At 36.7% G+C, this 14,119-nt stretch overlaps 1 protein-coding gene across 6 annotated transcripts in view; it reads right to left on the bottom strand.

Moving 5' to 3' along the window:
- The window catches only part of DENND4A (DENN domain containing 4A), a 131,863-nt gene that overhangs the window by 93,938 nt on the left and 23,806 nt on the right, over window positions 1–14,119 (bottom strand). For all 6 annotated transcript variants that reach the window (XM_043555122.1, XM_043555126.1, XM_043555123.1 and 3 more), the window contains exons 2-3: window positions 9,637–9,715; window positions 1,198–1,530 (exon numbers count right to left, since the gene is read on the bottom strand). In XM_043555122.1, the coding sequence (XP_043411057.1) occupies window positions 1,198–1,508 (311 nt within the window). In that variant the 5' untranslated portion in view covers window positions 1,509–1,530; window positions 9,637–9,715. The remainder of the gene's footprint in view (window positions 1–1,197; window positions 1,531–9,636; window positions 9,716–14,119) is intronic.

Genomic DNA, 14,119 nt, shown 5'->3' with positions numbered 1-14,119 from the left:
AAAATGTTGGCTAGGATGCGGACAAACTGGAACCTTCATACACTGCCAGTGGGAATGCAAAGTCATGCAGCTTTTTGGGAAGACAGTCTGGCACTTCCTCAAAAGATTAAACAGAGTTATTAAATGACCCAGCAATTGCACTCCTAAGTATATACATAAGAGAAATGAATGAAAACATATGACCATATAAAAATTTATATATGACTATTTCCAGCAGCATTATTTATAATAACCAAAAAGTGCGAACAACCCACATGTCCATCAAACTGATGAATAAATTGTGAAAACAAACAATTTATGGTGCATCCATAAATGGAATATTAGTCAGCCATGTAAAGGAATGAAGTACTGACACATACTACAACATGAATAAACCTGGAAAACATAATGCTAAGTGAAAGAAGCCAGGCACAAAATGTATTATTTTTTTGCCTTAGAATATGATTCCATTTATATAAAATGTCCAGAGTAGGCAAATCCATAGATACAGAAAGCAGAGTAAGCATTGCCTTGAGCTGAAGGGGTTAGGCAGAATGGGACAGCAGCTAAAATGAGTACAGGGTTTCTTTCTGCCATAATAAAAATGTTCTGAAGTTTATTGTGGTGATGGTTGCACAACTTTATAAGTTATACTGAAAACTACTGGATTGTACATTTTAAATCGGTAAATTTCATGGCATATGAATTCTATCTCAATAAAGCTATTATGGGAAAAAGAAGCCCTAAGTTCAGTATCATATCCTAAGTAGAGCACTAATTTACCCCAAGATCCTTGTTTGATGCATACAGATTTAAACATCCACCTACAATGATCATTACAACTGATGCTCAAAAGCCACCCTTTTCTAGTACTTTTAAAATGATTAAAATTTTTACGGTCAGGAAAAAACACTAGTTTTCTGGTACTTTACTGTAGAAGTTTGAAACTTTCAAAAGAAAAAAAAAAGTTTATTTAACAGAAAGCAATTCCACCAAGATGAAAGTGCTGGGAACCTGCAGGACAAAGGAACACTCAAACGGTATAAGGAACACAGAAAGACAACACAGGATTCTAATCATGTCCCTATTTTTCTAAAGCTGCCACATATCTATTAATGAATGAATTGAACGGTGAACTTCAAAATCTACAAGACATATTATTTGGATCAATAACAACAATTCTTAAAAGACAAAAACAAACAAACAAAAAAAACTTACCCCAGATCTGTAAGTGGAGGCTTATCTCTTCCTCTTCTGTAGCAAAGGTAAATCTGTGGCCCCACAAGACTTCCATTATTGAGATCAGCTGACAATCCAGTTGGAGTAACATCAATACAGATATAATCCCGTGGCACTTCCTCCCCAAGAGATTTAATAATAACTGCAACATCTGTAATAGGTTCTTTTGGTTTAGCTACTTTATGACAGGCATCATTGAAGTGAATTTCTTCTTCCAGAGGCTTTGAAACATCAGTCAATCCAGCTACAACAAAGTAGTCAGCAACACGAGGCCCCTTATCTTCAATCATCTTCCATTACAGAAGGTTACATCTAAAAAGAAAGTGAAAGACTAACATTCTCCTCTAATAAATTAAATAAATAGAAGTGGTTTGTGCGTAAATAAAAATGAAAATCTATAAAAAGAACACCACTTCCCTGATAAACACAGTACTGTTATTACACATTTCATTTTAATATGTAAAATGTGTGGCCTCTTTAAGAAATAGGAATGGATTCAGCACTATTTTCTGAATATAAGAATTTCTGAATACATGAATTTCCATTTGTAACAACGTGGAAGCTTGGATTACCTAAGTAGACAGCACAAACAACAACAAAACACATCTTGTAAATGCACACACTAACCTGTAAAAATGAAATCCCCAGGGCCTCAAAACACTGAGAAAACCAAAGACCAGAGTGCAGCATATGAGCTGATAATGGGTGGAGGAAGTTTGCTGATCTCGTCTCATCGGTAATCAGGGGGTTTGTGTTTTAAAAGGCATTACAGGGACCGGAGACAAGGCTTTGGGACCACATAAGACAGGGAATTAGAACTGAAACATCTGCATAAAGCCAAGAGCTGCAAAGGGCTATATCCCCCGTTAAAGAGTGGATTTAAAAAATCCATCTGCTGGTACAGTGAGATAATACTGGGCCTCAATCTGGGCCCAGCTTTTGGAAGGGAGGAGGTAGAAAGGCTCCTATGTGAATGTATAACAACAGGCCTACTCATATTTGGATATGAAGTTTGACCTTAAGCCATCTCCATTGTCCCAAGAAGCTCCAAACAGATATTAACAATAACTGTGTTCCCAGGCTAGTGGTACCCTGGGGGAAGCAAATACAAAACAGTTCTGGAAGGCAACACCCTCAACCCAGGTTTTCCACAGATAAACCCCAGCTGAAGATGACCTCCTATTCCAAAACTATAAAAACATACAAAGAAAAATCCACCCTGAATGAGTCTCAACAGATACAACAAACAGAAGAACTTCAAATACTACAAGTACTTAGGGCAGAGATGTTAAAAGTAATACACGCTTATTAAAAATTCAAAGAAAAAATACGCAAAGTAAAATTCCATTATGTGTTTGCAAACACTTTAATAGCAAAATCTCCTTCAGGTGTCATTTAAACCTTATTTGTTTCTTTAGGAGAATATGCCCCCCCAGAGTGTGCTCATTGCTTATATAACAGTTATAAGAAAAAAGTTTAATATATAGAGCAGATATTTTCCAACATACGTCTCATGTTAAACTTAGTTTCAATAAATGCAAAGAAAGAATTCCGTGTTCAAATACATTAGGTATATACACTTCATGCCTCTTTCATATATTTATAATAAAATATATAAAAATATTTATGTCTCAACAGTACTTTGAAAAAGGTACCTGTTAACTTTGCTTAGCCCAGGATTTCCCAAGTGTATTTGAACAACTGGTGAACTCTATTTTCCCACTTAAAAACTAGAAAAAAACACCCTCAAAACATGCTTTAGAAACTGCTAAATAATTTTCCTTTGTAGACCATAAAATAACTGAGGGCAAACAATTTTTTATGGGGTAGACTTGTTTATAATATAATTATCACCATTTTCATCATAATCCCAAAACTTACCAAATTTCCTATATTGCTAATGCAATGAGTTTTCAGAATTCATGCCACATTTCTCGGAATCTGTATCCATTGCTCAAATATACTCTGTAAATATTCCTACTGTTTGCTTAGAAAACAAACCTAAAGAGGATCAAATGTTCCTACTTCCTTTATATGTATATGACTCCTATGTAGCAATTCCCTTACACATCAGATTTCTGCACAAAATAAAGGTTTTAAACTTTTCAGAAATGGTTCCTAGCCTGACAGTAAAGAGAAAGTAATAACTTGTCTCCTGAGTTAAACACAGAGTAGTCACCGTCAGCTGACTACATGTAACAGGTGCTGCATGAAAAACAAGTAGTTTTACCCAATGGATCATCTATCCATTTCTAAAAAGTAGGAGAACAAAAGCACCTTTTTTTTAAAGCACTTCTGTATTAAACCTTTTTTCTTCATTTCATTACATAGTCTTCGTGTTTTTTAATGGCTGCAATGGTATTTAAAAAAATTTTTTTTAACGTTTATTTATTTTTGAGAGACAAAGAGACAGAGCATGAGCGGGGGAGGGGCAGAGAGAGAGGAAGACAGTATCTGAAGCAGGCTCCAGACTGAGCTGTCAGCATAGAGCCTAATGCGGGGCTTGAACTCACGAACTGTGAGATCATGACATGGGCCAAAGTCAGATGCTTAACCAACTGAGCTACCCAGGCGCCCCTGCAGAGTTTTTTTTGTTGTTGTTGTTTTTTTTTAATGAATAGAACATTATTGAGCTCTTTCTTTATTGTTCATCGCTTTTACTTTTACTTACTTTGCTAATTTTTTTAAATGCCATGATGAATAATCTTGAACATAAACCTATGGCTACAACTTTTTTTTTTTTGAGAGAGAGAGAGAGAGAGAGGGCACATGTGAACAAGAGCAGAGAGAGAGAGAAAGTGAGAGAAACCCAGGAGGGGTAGAGAGAGGGAGGAAGAGAGAGAGAGAGGCGTGGCTCACCCGAAGTGGGGCTCGAGCTCATGAACCTTGAGATCATGACTTGAGCCAATATCAGATGCTTAATGACTGAGCCACCTAAGTGCCCTGGCTACAATTCCTAGTATTTCTTCAGAATAGATTTATTAAACTAGAATTTCTAGGTCAAAAGTTACATAACCAAGCCTCTATGTATGTTTATTTGTTTTTACGTGTGCATGAATTTTAAGCTATAAGCTCATGGTAGATACAAATCTTAAAAATACCTTGGTAAAACACTTTCCTTTCATTATACTGAAGACATTTAAATACTCTCCTTTTCCCTAGACTAACTTCATGTTATTTAAGTTTATTTATTTATTTAAGTAATCTCTACACCCAACGTGGGTCTTGAACTCACAACTCCAAGATCAAGTCACATGCTCTTCCAGTTGAGCCAGCCAGGCATCCCCCTAACTTCGTATTAAACTAAAGCATATAGTCACTATTGCATACTATATAGTTTTATGTATTTCTATGCAGAAAAAAGGGAAAGAGAATGAAAACAATACCATCATGAAAATACACATGTATTTAATACGTTCTTTTGAAAGCTACTACTTAACTGTTGGAAATAAAAACAGCTATTATACTAATAAGCAGATATTTGAGAGAAATTTGTATGAAAAATTCATTTTGTTATATCTTTCTGATTCACGAATTTTAATGATTTGATCTCATTTACTGACTACAGTTAACTACTAACAGGGAACAAATTATTGTTCTTCATCAATACATATAAGAAAATAATCAATTTTAAAGTGGCACTAAAATCCTCTTACATTTATTGACAGAGAAGTAAATGATCCCAGTTCTCTTGCCTTGATGTTGTTGTTTTCCATTTATTCATTTGGGGAGAGTGGTTAGGAAGGTAAACAAAATATTTTAAGGCACTGCTGACCAAGTATATAATGCCAAGGACATAGTTGGCGACATTCCAGGTGACTTCTTGCAAGAACTAAATGCCCTTTAATTCACTCAAAAAAAAGTCTATAAAGTCTACAATACTGAAAATGCACCTCTAATTTTTTTTTTTTAATTTTTTTTTCAACGTTTTTTATTTATTTTTGGGACAGAGAGAGACAGAGCATGAACGGGGGAGGGGCAGAGAGAGAGGGAGACACAGAATCGGAAACAGGCCCCAGGCTCCAAGCCATCAGCCCAGAGCCCGACTCGGGGCTCGAACTCACGGACCGCGAGATCGTGACCTGGCTGAAGTCGGACGCTCAACCGACTGCGCCACCCAGGCGCCCCTCTAATTTTTATTTTAAATCAAGTGTTATCAAAGTAAGTTTGAGGTTTAGAACCTAGAGGGAAGACATCGTTAAAAATTACAAGGCAAAGAAAATACTGAAAATCTTTAATATAAAACTGAACAACAGTATTTTCTTAATTTTTATTTATTTTTGAGAGAGAGACAGACAGACAGACAGACAGACAGACAGACAGACAGAGTATGAGCAGGGGAGGGGCAGAGAGAAAGGGAGACACAGAATCCGAAGCAGGCTCCAGGCTCCAAGCTGTCGGCACAGAGCCCTATGCAGGGCACGAACCCATAAACCATGAGATCATGACCTGAGCCAAAGTTGAACACTTAACTGACAATCTCACAACTGTACTTTTTGGCAATTCCATTTAGGCAACAGACTTCCATTGGTGTGTAAAAATTACAATCCTCATGAAAAATACTACATATATATTAAGACAAAATGCCTTGCGTTGCCAAGAACTACCCACAGTTCCTTGGAAAAAGGATTCCTAGTTACACGCAAAACTTGGATTTTTAGTGTAGTGCATGAGAGCAACCCCCCCCCCCCAAAATTAGAGGGAAAAATTTTCTTTTCCCCTGGAAGTAAATGTCTTTGAATGCATTTAAATTGGGGGCCACACAAAATAAGCAGTTGATCCAACAGCTCTGTAAATAATCAGTAATAGAAAAACCCTGACATAACTTTACTCAAGTTGGAATAACGATAATACTCTGTCATTAAGCAGTCATTTTTTAATTCTTCTTTGTTCAACATGATATAGATAGCTTAAGGAGTTAGCTTATAAAATGTTTAAAGCCATCTTCTTAAAATTTCAGATACCTGCTCAGCTAGTATTTCACTTCAAAGTACATTTATTTTCTTTAAGAATAGCAAACAAGAAGGATGTGCTCTCTATTCCTAAAAGGTTTATGAGAACTAAATTAAGAAATCATTATAAGAAAGCTCTTACCCATTCAGCAACTAATGGAGACTGGTTTATTTTCCTCCCTTTATTATTTTTTAATGCTTATTTATTTTTGAGAGAGAAAGACAGAGTGCAAGTGGGGGAGGGACAGAGAGAACGAGACACAGAATCTGAAGCAGGCTCCAGGCTCCGAGCTGTCAGCACAGGGCTCAAACTCACGGGGCTCGAAGTCAGACACTTAACCAACTGAGCCACCCAGATGCCCCTGTTCTTCTTCTCACTTTAAATTTTTTTTCAACGTTTATTTATTTTTGGGACAGAGAGAGACAGAGCATGCACGGGGGAGGGGCAGAGAGAGAGGGAGACACAGAATCGGAAACAGGCTCCAGGCTCTGAGCCATCAGCCCAGATCCCAACGCGGGGCTCGAACTCACGGACCGCGAGATCGTGACCTGGCTGAAGTCGGACGCTCAACCGACTGCGCCACCCAGGCGCCCCTCTTCTTCTCACTTTAAATATCTGCCCAATCTGGGGCGCCTGGGTGGCTCAGTTGGTTGAGCGGCCCACTTCGGCTCAGGTCACGATCTCACAGTCTGTGAGTTCGAGCCCCACATCGGGCTCTGTGCTGACAGCTCGGAGCCTGGAGCCTGTTTCGGATTCTGTCTCCCTCTCTCTGCCCCTCCCCCGTTCATGCTCTGTCTCTCTCTGTCTCAAAAATAAATAAACATTAAAAAAAAATTTTTTTTTAAATATCTGCCCAATCAATTCAGAGTCTTTTGTATTTCTTCTATCATTCCAGTAGGTCAAAGTAGCTAAGCATTTGCTACCTAGGCTAACTTTAAGGACAAGAAAAGAGTGGAAATCAGAGGTAACATTTTAAAGATATATGAAAAACAAAGTTGAGCATAGAAGTTTTGCAAAATTATAAACTATTACTGAAATGGTAAAAGGAACAAAAGTCTCTCAGGGAATGATAGAAAGTCACACGCTCAAGACTTAGATATGAAAATGGGCGATAACACAACGGACCAGTTCAACTACCCCTCACTCCAGTTCACTTGAATAAACAAGCTAGAAAAAACTTTCTTTTTTTAAAAAGTAATTCCACAGTTAAGAATGTAATCTAGCTCATCCTTTCTTACGTTACCAAAACCAGAGACCCTCATATCCATCCTTTCTAAACTTCATCTCTCATTGTTCTTCCAACCAACTTATCTACTGTCTGACAAATTTAGTTTTGCTCTCTTCCTCTTTCACAAAACACTATTTCCTCTTTCTGGCTGATACATATTCATCATATTTGTTTTTAAACTTAACTTTATTTGGATTTTCATTTAAACTTTATGAATTGTACAAAATAACCAAAAGGAAAAGAAATCCAACAATTCCATTCACAACAATAAATCTGGTTTATATTTGACAATGTTTCCTAGTTTTCTCTGAGAACAGAAAACTTCCTCTTTTTTGAATGTTTAATTATTTTTGAGAAAGAGAACATGTGTGTGCAAGCAGAGGAGGGGCAGGGAGCGAGGGAGACAGAAGATCTGAAATGAGTTCTGCACTGACACAGTAAGCCTGAAGTGGGGCTCAAACTCACAAACCATGAGATCATGACCTGAGCCAAAGTCAGATGCTCAATCAACTGAGCCACCCAGGTGTCCCCAAAAAACATCCTTCTAATCCTCATGCACAATTACAATATAGGATATCAATATTTATATAGTTATTTAATAAGTATTTTTCTAAACTGCTATAACCTTCATAATTATACTAAGGGGCTATACAATATTCCATCAAATAGAACTACACAATATAACTACTACCACATTTTTACATTCTTGGCTAGTACCTAAAGTATGATAGGCAGGTGCTTAAAAAAAATATGTGTGCAAACTGATGCAGTCATTCTGGAAAACAGTATGAAGGTTCCTAAAAAAATTAAAAACAGAACTACCCTATGACCCAGCAATTGCACTACTAGGTATTTATCCAAAGGATACAGAAATGCTGATTCGAAGGGGCACATGCACCCCAATGTTTATAGCTGCACTATCAACAATAGCCAAATTATGGAAAGAGCCCAAATGCCCACTGACTGATGAGGGGCTTGAACTCACAAACAATGAGATCATGACCTGAGCCGAAGTCGGACGCTTAACTGACTGAGCCACTCAGGCTCCCCCTGAGGTATTTTGTATCACTTGTTATTCGTCATCATTATGTGGTGAATATATGCCAAATTCTGGGTTTCTTTTAAATATATAATTTATTGTCAAATTGGTTTCCATACAACACCTAGTGCTCACCCCAACAGGTGCCCTCCTGAATGCCCATCACCCACTTTCCTCTCACTCCATCCCCCCATCAACCCTCAGTTTGTTCTCAGTATTTAAGAGTCTCTTATGGTTTTCCTCCTTCCCTCTCTGTAACTTTTTTTTCCCCCTTTTACCTCCCCCATGGTCTTCTGTTAAGTTTCTCAGGATCCACATATGAATGAAAACATATGGTATCTGTCTTTCTCTACTGACTTATTTTACTTAGCATAATACTCTCCAGTTCCATCTATGTTGCTACAAATGGCCAGATTTCATTCTTTCTCATTGCCACGTAGTATTCCATTATTTATATAAACCCCATCCTCGTTATTCATTCATCAGTTGATGGACATTTAGGCTCTTTCCGTAATTTGGCTATTGTTGAAAGTGCTACTATAAACATTGGGGTGCAAGTGCCCCTGTGCATCAGCACTCCTGTATCCTCTGGGTAAATTCCTAGCAGTGCTATTGTTGGGTCATACGGTAGAACTATTTTTAATTTTTTGAGGAACCTCCATGCTGTTTTCCAGAGAGGCTGCACCAGTTTGCATTCCCACCAATAGTGAGAGAGGGTTCCCATTTCTCCACATCCTCTCCAGCATCTATAGTCTCCTGATTTGTTCATTTTAGCCACTCTGACCAGTGTGAGGTGATATCTGGGTGTGGTTTTGATTTGTATTTCCCTGATGAGGAGCATCTTTTCATGTGCCTGTTGGCCATCTGGATGTCTTCTTTGGAAAAGTGTCTATTCATGTCTTCTGCCCATTTCTTCACTGGATTATTTGTTTTTTGGGTGTGGAGTTCAGTGAGTTCTTTATAGATTTTGGATACTAGCCCTTTATCCAATATGTCATTTGCAAATATCTTTTCCCATTCTGTCAGTTGCCTTTTAGTTTTGTTGAATGTTTTCTTTGCATTATTGAAGCCTTTTATCTTGATGAGGTCCCAGACCAAATTCTGTTAAGTGACTGGTAAATTAACTATACAGTGTTCAACACAGAAAACAGCTAATAGAAACAAATCAAATGGAAAAAAAACCAAACAAACTACTTACACATTACTGAAGGTCTTTCTCTGAAAATGATGCCAAATCTCAATTTGTGAATTCTGCAAGCCTCAGAATTTGAGAAAGACTGTATTGAAAAGAATAAAAATTGAAGTTAAATTAATCCCATTGAAATATTTCCTCCTAAGATGCCCATGGATACTTAAAGTTCTGTTAATAATGATAATTTTCAAAGAAAACTATTGCATATATTATTTTCATATGCTTAAGACCCAATAAGTAATTTTCAAACACCAGCTCTTCCACAAACACCTTTCAGTCAAGAATAGCAACACACTTAGAAACCAAAAATATCAGATAATGACAGACAGAAAATAAAAGAATAAATAATGGCACAAAAGAGTAAATGTGTACAGGAGCAAGGAGTATAAGAAAGAAAAAAAGGCCTATTTCTGGGGCATAATGTATAGTATCTCACTCCTACAGTAAAATATACATATTTAAGACAATTCATAGACTCAAGTAATTTCCATTAGCAAATTTCAAAGAAGTCAATACTTGAAAGTATTTCCCCTTTATTACAGATTTTTTTTTTTTTTTTTTTTTTTTTTGGAGAGAGAGAGTGTGCAGGAGGGGCAGCAAGAGGGAGAGAGAGAAAATCCCAAGTAGGCTCTGCACTGGCAGAGTAGATGCAGGGCTCAAACTCACAAACCTGAGCCGAGATCAAGAGTCGGATGCTTAACCAACTGAGCCAGCCAGGTGCACCTGTTTTCTTAATTTCTATGATAGTTCATTATTAGTGTATGGAAACACAATAGATTTGTTATATTAACTTTGTATCTTGCAACTTTACTGAATTCATACTCAGCGTGATATGTCAATGTACTTCCTGCAACTATATATGTTAAATTATCTTTCAGCACAGACGCCTATAAATTGCTATTATTTTTAGTGAAACCTTTTATTTTCAGATAATTATAGATTCACATTCAGTTGAAAGAAGTAATAAAGATCTGACATATCTTTCATTCAGTTTCTCCCAATGACAATATCTTACCAAACTATAGTACAATATCACAGTTGGGATACTGCATTGATGAATTCACCTATCTTATTTTGATTTACTCAGTTTTACTTGTATTCATGGGGGTTTATGTGCGTATACATGGTTCTATGTAGTTTTATCACATCCGCAGCTTCATGTATTATCATGCACGGTTAAGACAGAACAGTTCTATCACAAGGATTCCTAGTGTTGACCTTTCATAAGTATGCCCACCTTCCTCCCACTCCCCTCAACCACCACCCCTAACCCCTGTGGAGTCGTATATCTTTTACTGGAGAGCACATATATAGTCTATGAAAGGAAAAGATAATGTCTCCAAAAGCAATACCCCCTTACCAAGTAGGTGCAGAAACAAACCAAAGAAAACATGTAAGTATATACGGTGTGAAAGAGACTTGTTGGTCACATTTACTTAGCCATCTGGAACATTATATTTGAACATAATTATACAAACATAAATGCACAGACATATGAACACACACAAAAATATAAGAAAGAGTGATCTCTACTAACATACAATGAAGACCAATCTTCTTAGTTCTAAGATAAATTTTCCTATTACGGATAAATTCTAGACTAGAATTGAGTGGACAATATAAAACAGTGCTACAGGACAACTACAACGGGGATTGCTAGGTGTATAAGAACATAAAAAGGAGACTTTTACTGTGTTCAGGTGCAGCCCTGCCCTTCACCCAGATATTAGTTGGAACTAAGTAGCTGGTATTCCCTTGGGAATGTGGATCTGGTCTGGAGAGAACAGAAAGAGACTAGAAATTATTAAGTGTTAACGTAGATACCTGTTGTCTCTCCAGACAGACTATAAACAATTCAAAGGCAGGAACCTTGTCTTTTATTTCTTTTGATTCTCTCATATAAATTAAAGTAGTTATAAACACATGATAGGTGTGTAAATATTTATTAAATGAATGAGGTCAGCACAGTAGAAAAAAATGGGAGAGTTAAGACACCACAGAATCATAGCATTTTATAGCCAGGAAAGGTCCTTAGAGATTTAGGTGCAATTCTTCTTTCTGTAACTGAATTGAGACATAAAAGTTAAATCACTTGTCCAAGACTAAATACATTAATTTATGACTCAATTCTCCTGACTTTTAATTTGGAGTTCTACTACATCATGCTTCAAGAATGGTAGAGAAGAAAGTAATTCCCTGGGGAGATCTAAGTGTTAACTAGTGAACATGGGCTTTGATGGGCAAAAAAAAATTAATAGGTAAGTGGGAGAAGTTAAGCTGGTTGACGAATATATGGCAAACAGCAGGTAAGGAAAGGAACAGTGACCAACAACATGAGAAAAGGAAGAAAGGTGAACAATGAGATACAGCAAGAAAATAAAAAATATGAGGAGGGAAAGGTATAAAAAGAATAACAGTTAAAAAGTGCAGAAATGGGAAGGAGAAAAGTAGGAAATGGTTAAAAGGGATGAAGTGGGAGCCTGGCTGGCTCAGTCCATGGAGCATGAGACTCTTGATCGCAGGGCTGTGACTTCAAACTCTACACTGGGTATAGAGATTACTTAAAGATAAAATCTTAAAAATAAATAAATAAATAAATAAATAAATAAATAAATAAATAAATAAATAAAGGGATGAGGAAATGTTATCTGGAGAATTTGTAATGTTATTTGCATTCTTTTAACATAGAGAAATTATGAAATTTACCACTCCTAGAGTGAAATTAGATTCCATATAAACTAATGGTGACAACAAATACCAACTCCCAATCCTGTACTGAAAATCTGCTTATATTCACCGCTGTGTATGAAATGCAAATATATGGTACACACCAGTCTAGAGTGAAAGGGAAGTCTGGTTTTAAATTTTGTCTCTTGCACCATCTTTTTTTTTTACTTAATTTCCCATATGCATACCCCTCCCACATCTCAAAGTTCTTGCTTCCTCTTTAAATTATCATAAGTGTTTTTTAAGCTAGTGTCTGAAGTGAACTGTTGCCTCCATTGGAATATTCCCAAAAGTTTCTCTCAAACAATACAATATCTGGTTTTTCTTCTCTATTTTCAGAGCCATACACAAGCTATTTGAAACAGCACTCACTGGCATAATTAAAAATACATTTATATAGGGGCGCCTGGGTGGCGCAGTCGGTTAAGCGTCCGACTTCAACCAGGTCACGATCTCGCGGTCCGTGAGTTCGAGCCCCGCGTCAGGCTCTGGGCTGATGGCTCAGAGCCTGGAGCCTGTTTCCGATTCTGTGTCTCCCTCTCTCTCTGCCCCTCCCCCGTTCATGCTCTGTCTCTCTCTGTCCCAAAAATAAATAAAAACGTTGAAGAAAAAAAAATTACAAAAAAATACATTTATATAAAACAAGCAATCTAAAATTCAGCTATATAAATATATAATAAAACTGAAATCAATTGAATAAAATATCACTTTTCTTTTAAATTTTAATGTTTATTTTTCAGAGATAGAGAGCACTAGTGGGGGAGGGGGAAAGAGAGAGAGACACACACAGAATTCGAAGCAGGCTCCAGGCTCTGAGCTGTGTGCACAGAGCCCTACGGGAGGCTTGAACTCCTGAACTGCGAGATCATGACCTGAGTGAAAGTCGAATGCTTAACCAACTGAACCACCCAGGTGCCCCCAAAATAATCACTTTTCTTAAAAAGTAGACATGTAAGGTTTACAGTTTTGTCATCTGATTAATGTTGAGCGTTTCAACTTATTTCATCTTACCACCTATTTAAATATACTTTAAGGGTACCTGGGTGGCTCAGTTGGTTAAGTGTCCGACTTCGGCTCAAGTCGTGATCTCATGGTTCATGATTTTGAACCCCGCATCAGGCTCTCTGCTGTCAGCACGGAGCACACTTTGGACCCTCTGTTCCCCTTCTCTCTGCAATTTCCCCTGCTCATTCTCTCAATCTCTCTCTCTCAATAAATAAATATACTTCAAAAAAATAATAATAAATATACTTTAAATGCCTTTTTAAAAATCCTTTTTTACTTTCCCTCACAAACTATAATAATACATTTATTTGTTATTAACACCTAAAGAGGACTTCTGAGAATTAATACTTGAAAACAACTTTGAGAATTCTGTTATTCTTCTAATTAATAATGATTAATATGATTTGTTAAATTGTAGGACTTACTAGATGATCAATGACTATAACAAACAATTCATACACGAAGAAACCCAAATACTAAAACACATGGAAGAACTGTTAGCCTTGCAAATAATTAAAGAAATTAAACTTTGAGGTATTACATCATATCCAGTAAATTAACAAATATGAATAAAAAACATTAAATCCAGTGCTGATAGTGCTGTGAGGGAAATAAACACACTTAAAAATTATTAATGGCACTGAATTAGAATAATTTTTCTGAAAAGTAATCCAGCAAGAACTTAAAACTAATTATACTCTTATCAACTATTCAATTTTGGTGAAATCATCTCAAGAAAATATTTTAATTTTTTTTA

This window comes from Prionailurus bengalensis, chromosome B3, assembly GCF_016509475.1.
Source record: "Prionailurus bengalensis isolate Pbe53 chromosome B3, Fcat_Pben_1.1_paternal_pri, whole genome shotgun sequence".
In the NCBI taxonomy this organism is placed as follows: domain Eukaryota; kingdom Metazoa; phylum Chordata; class Mammalia; order Carnivora; family Felidae; genus Prionailurus; species Prionailurus bengalensis.
The sequence above is the reverse complement of the archived record's forward strand: the minus strand, read 5'-3'. Positions and strand labels throughout refer to the sequence as shown.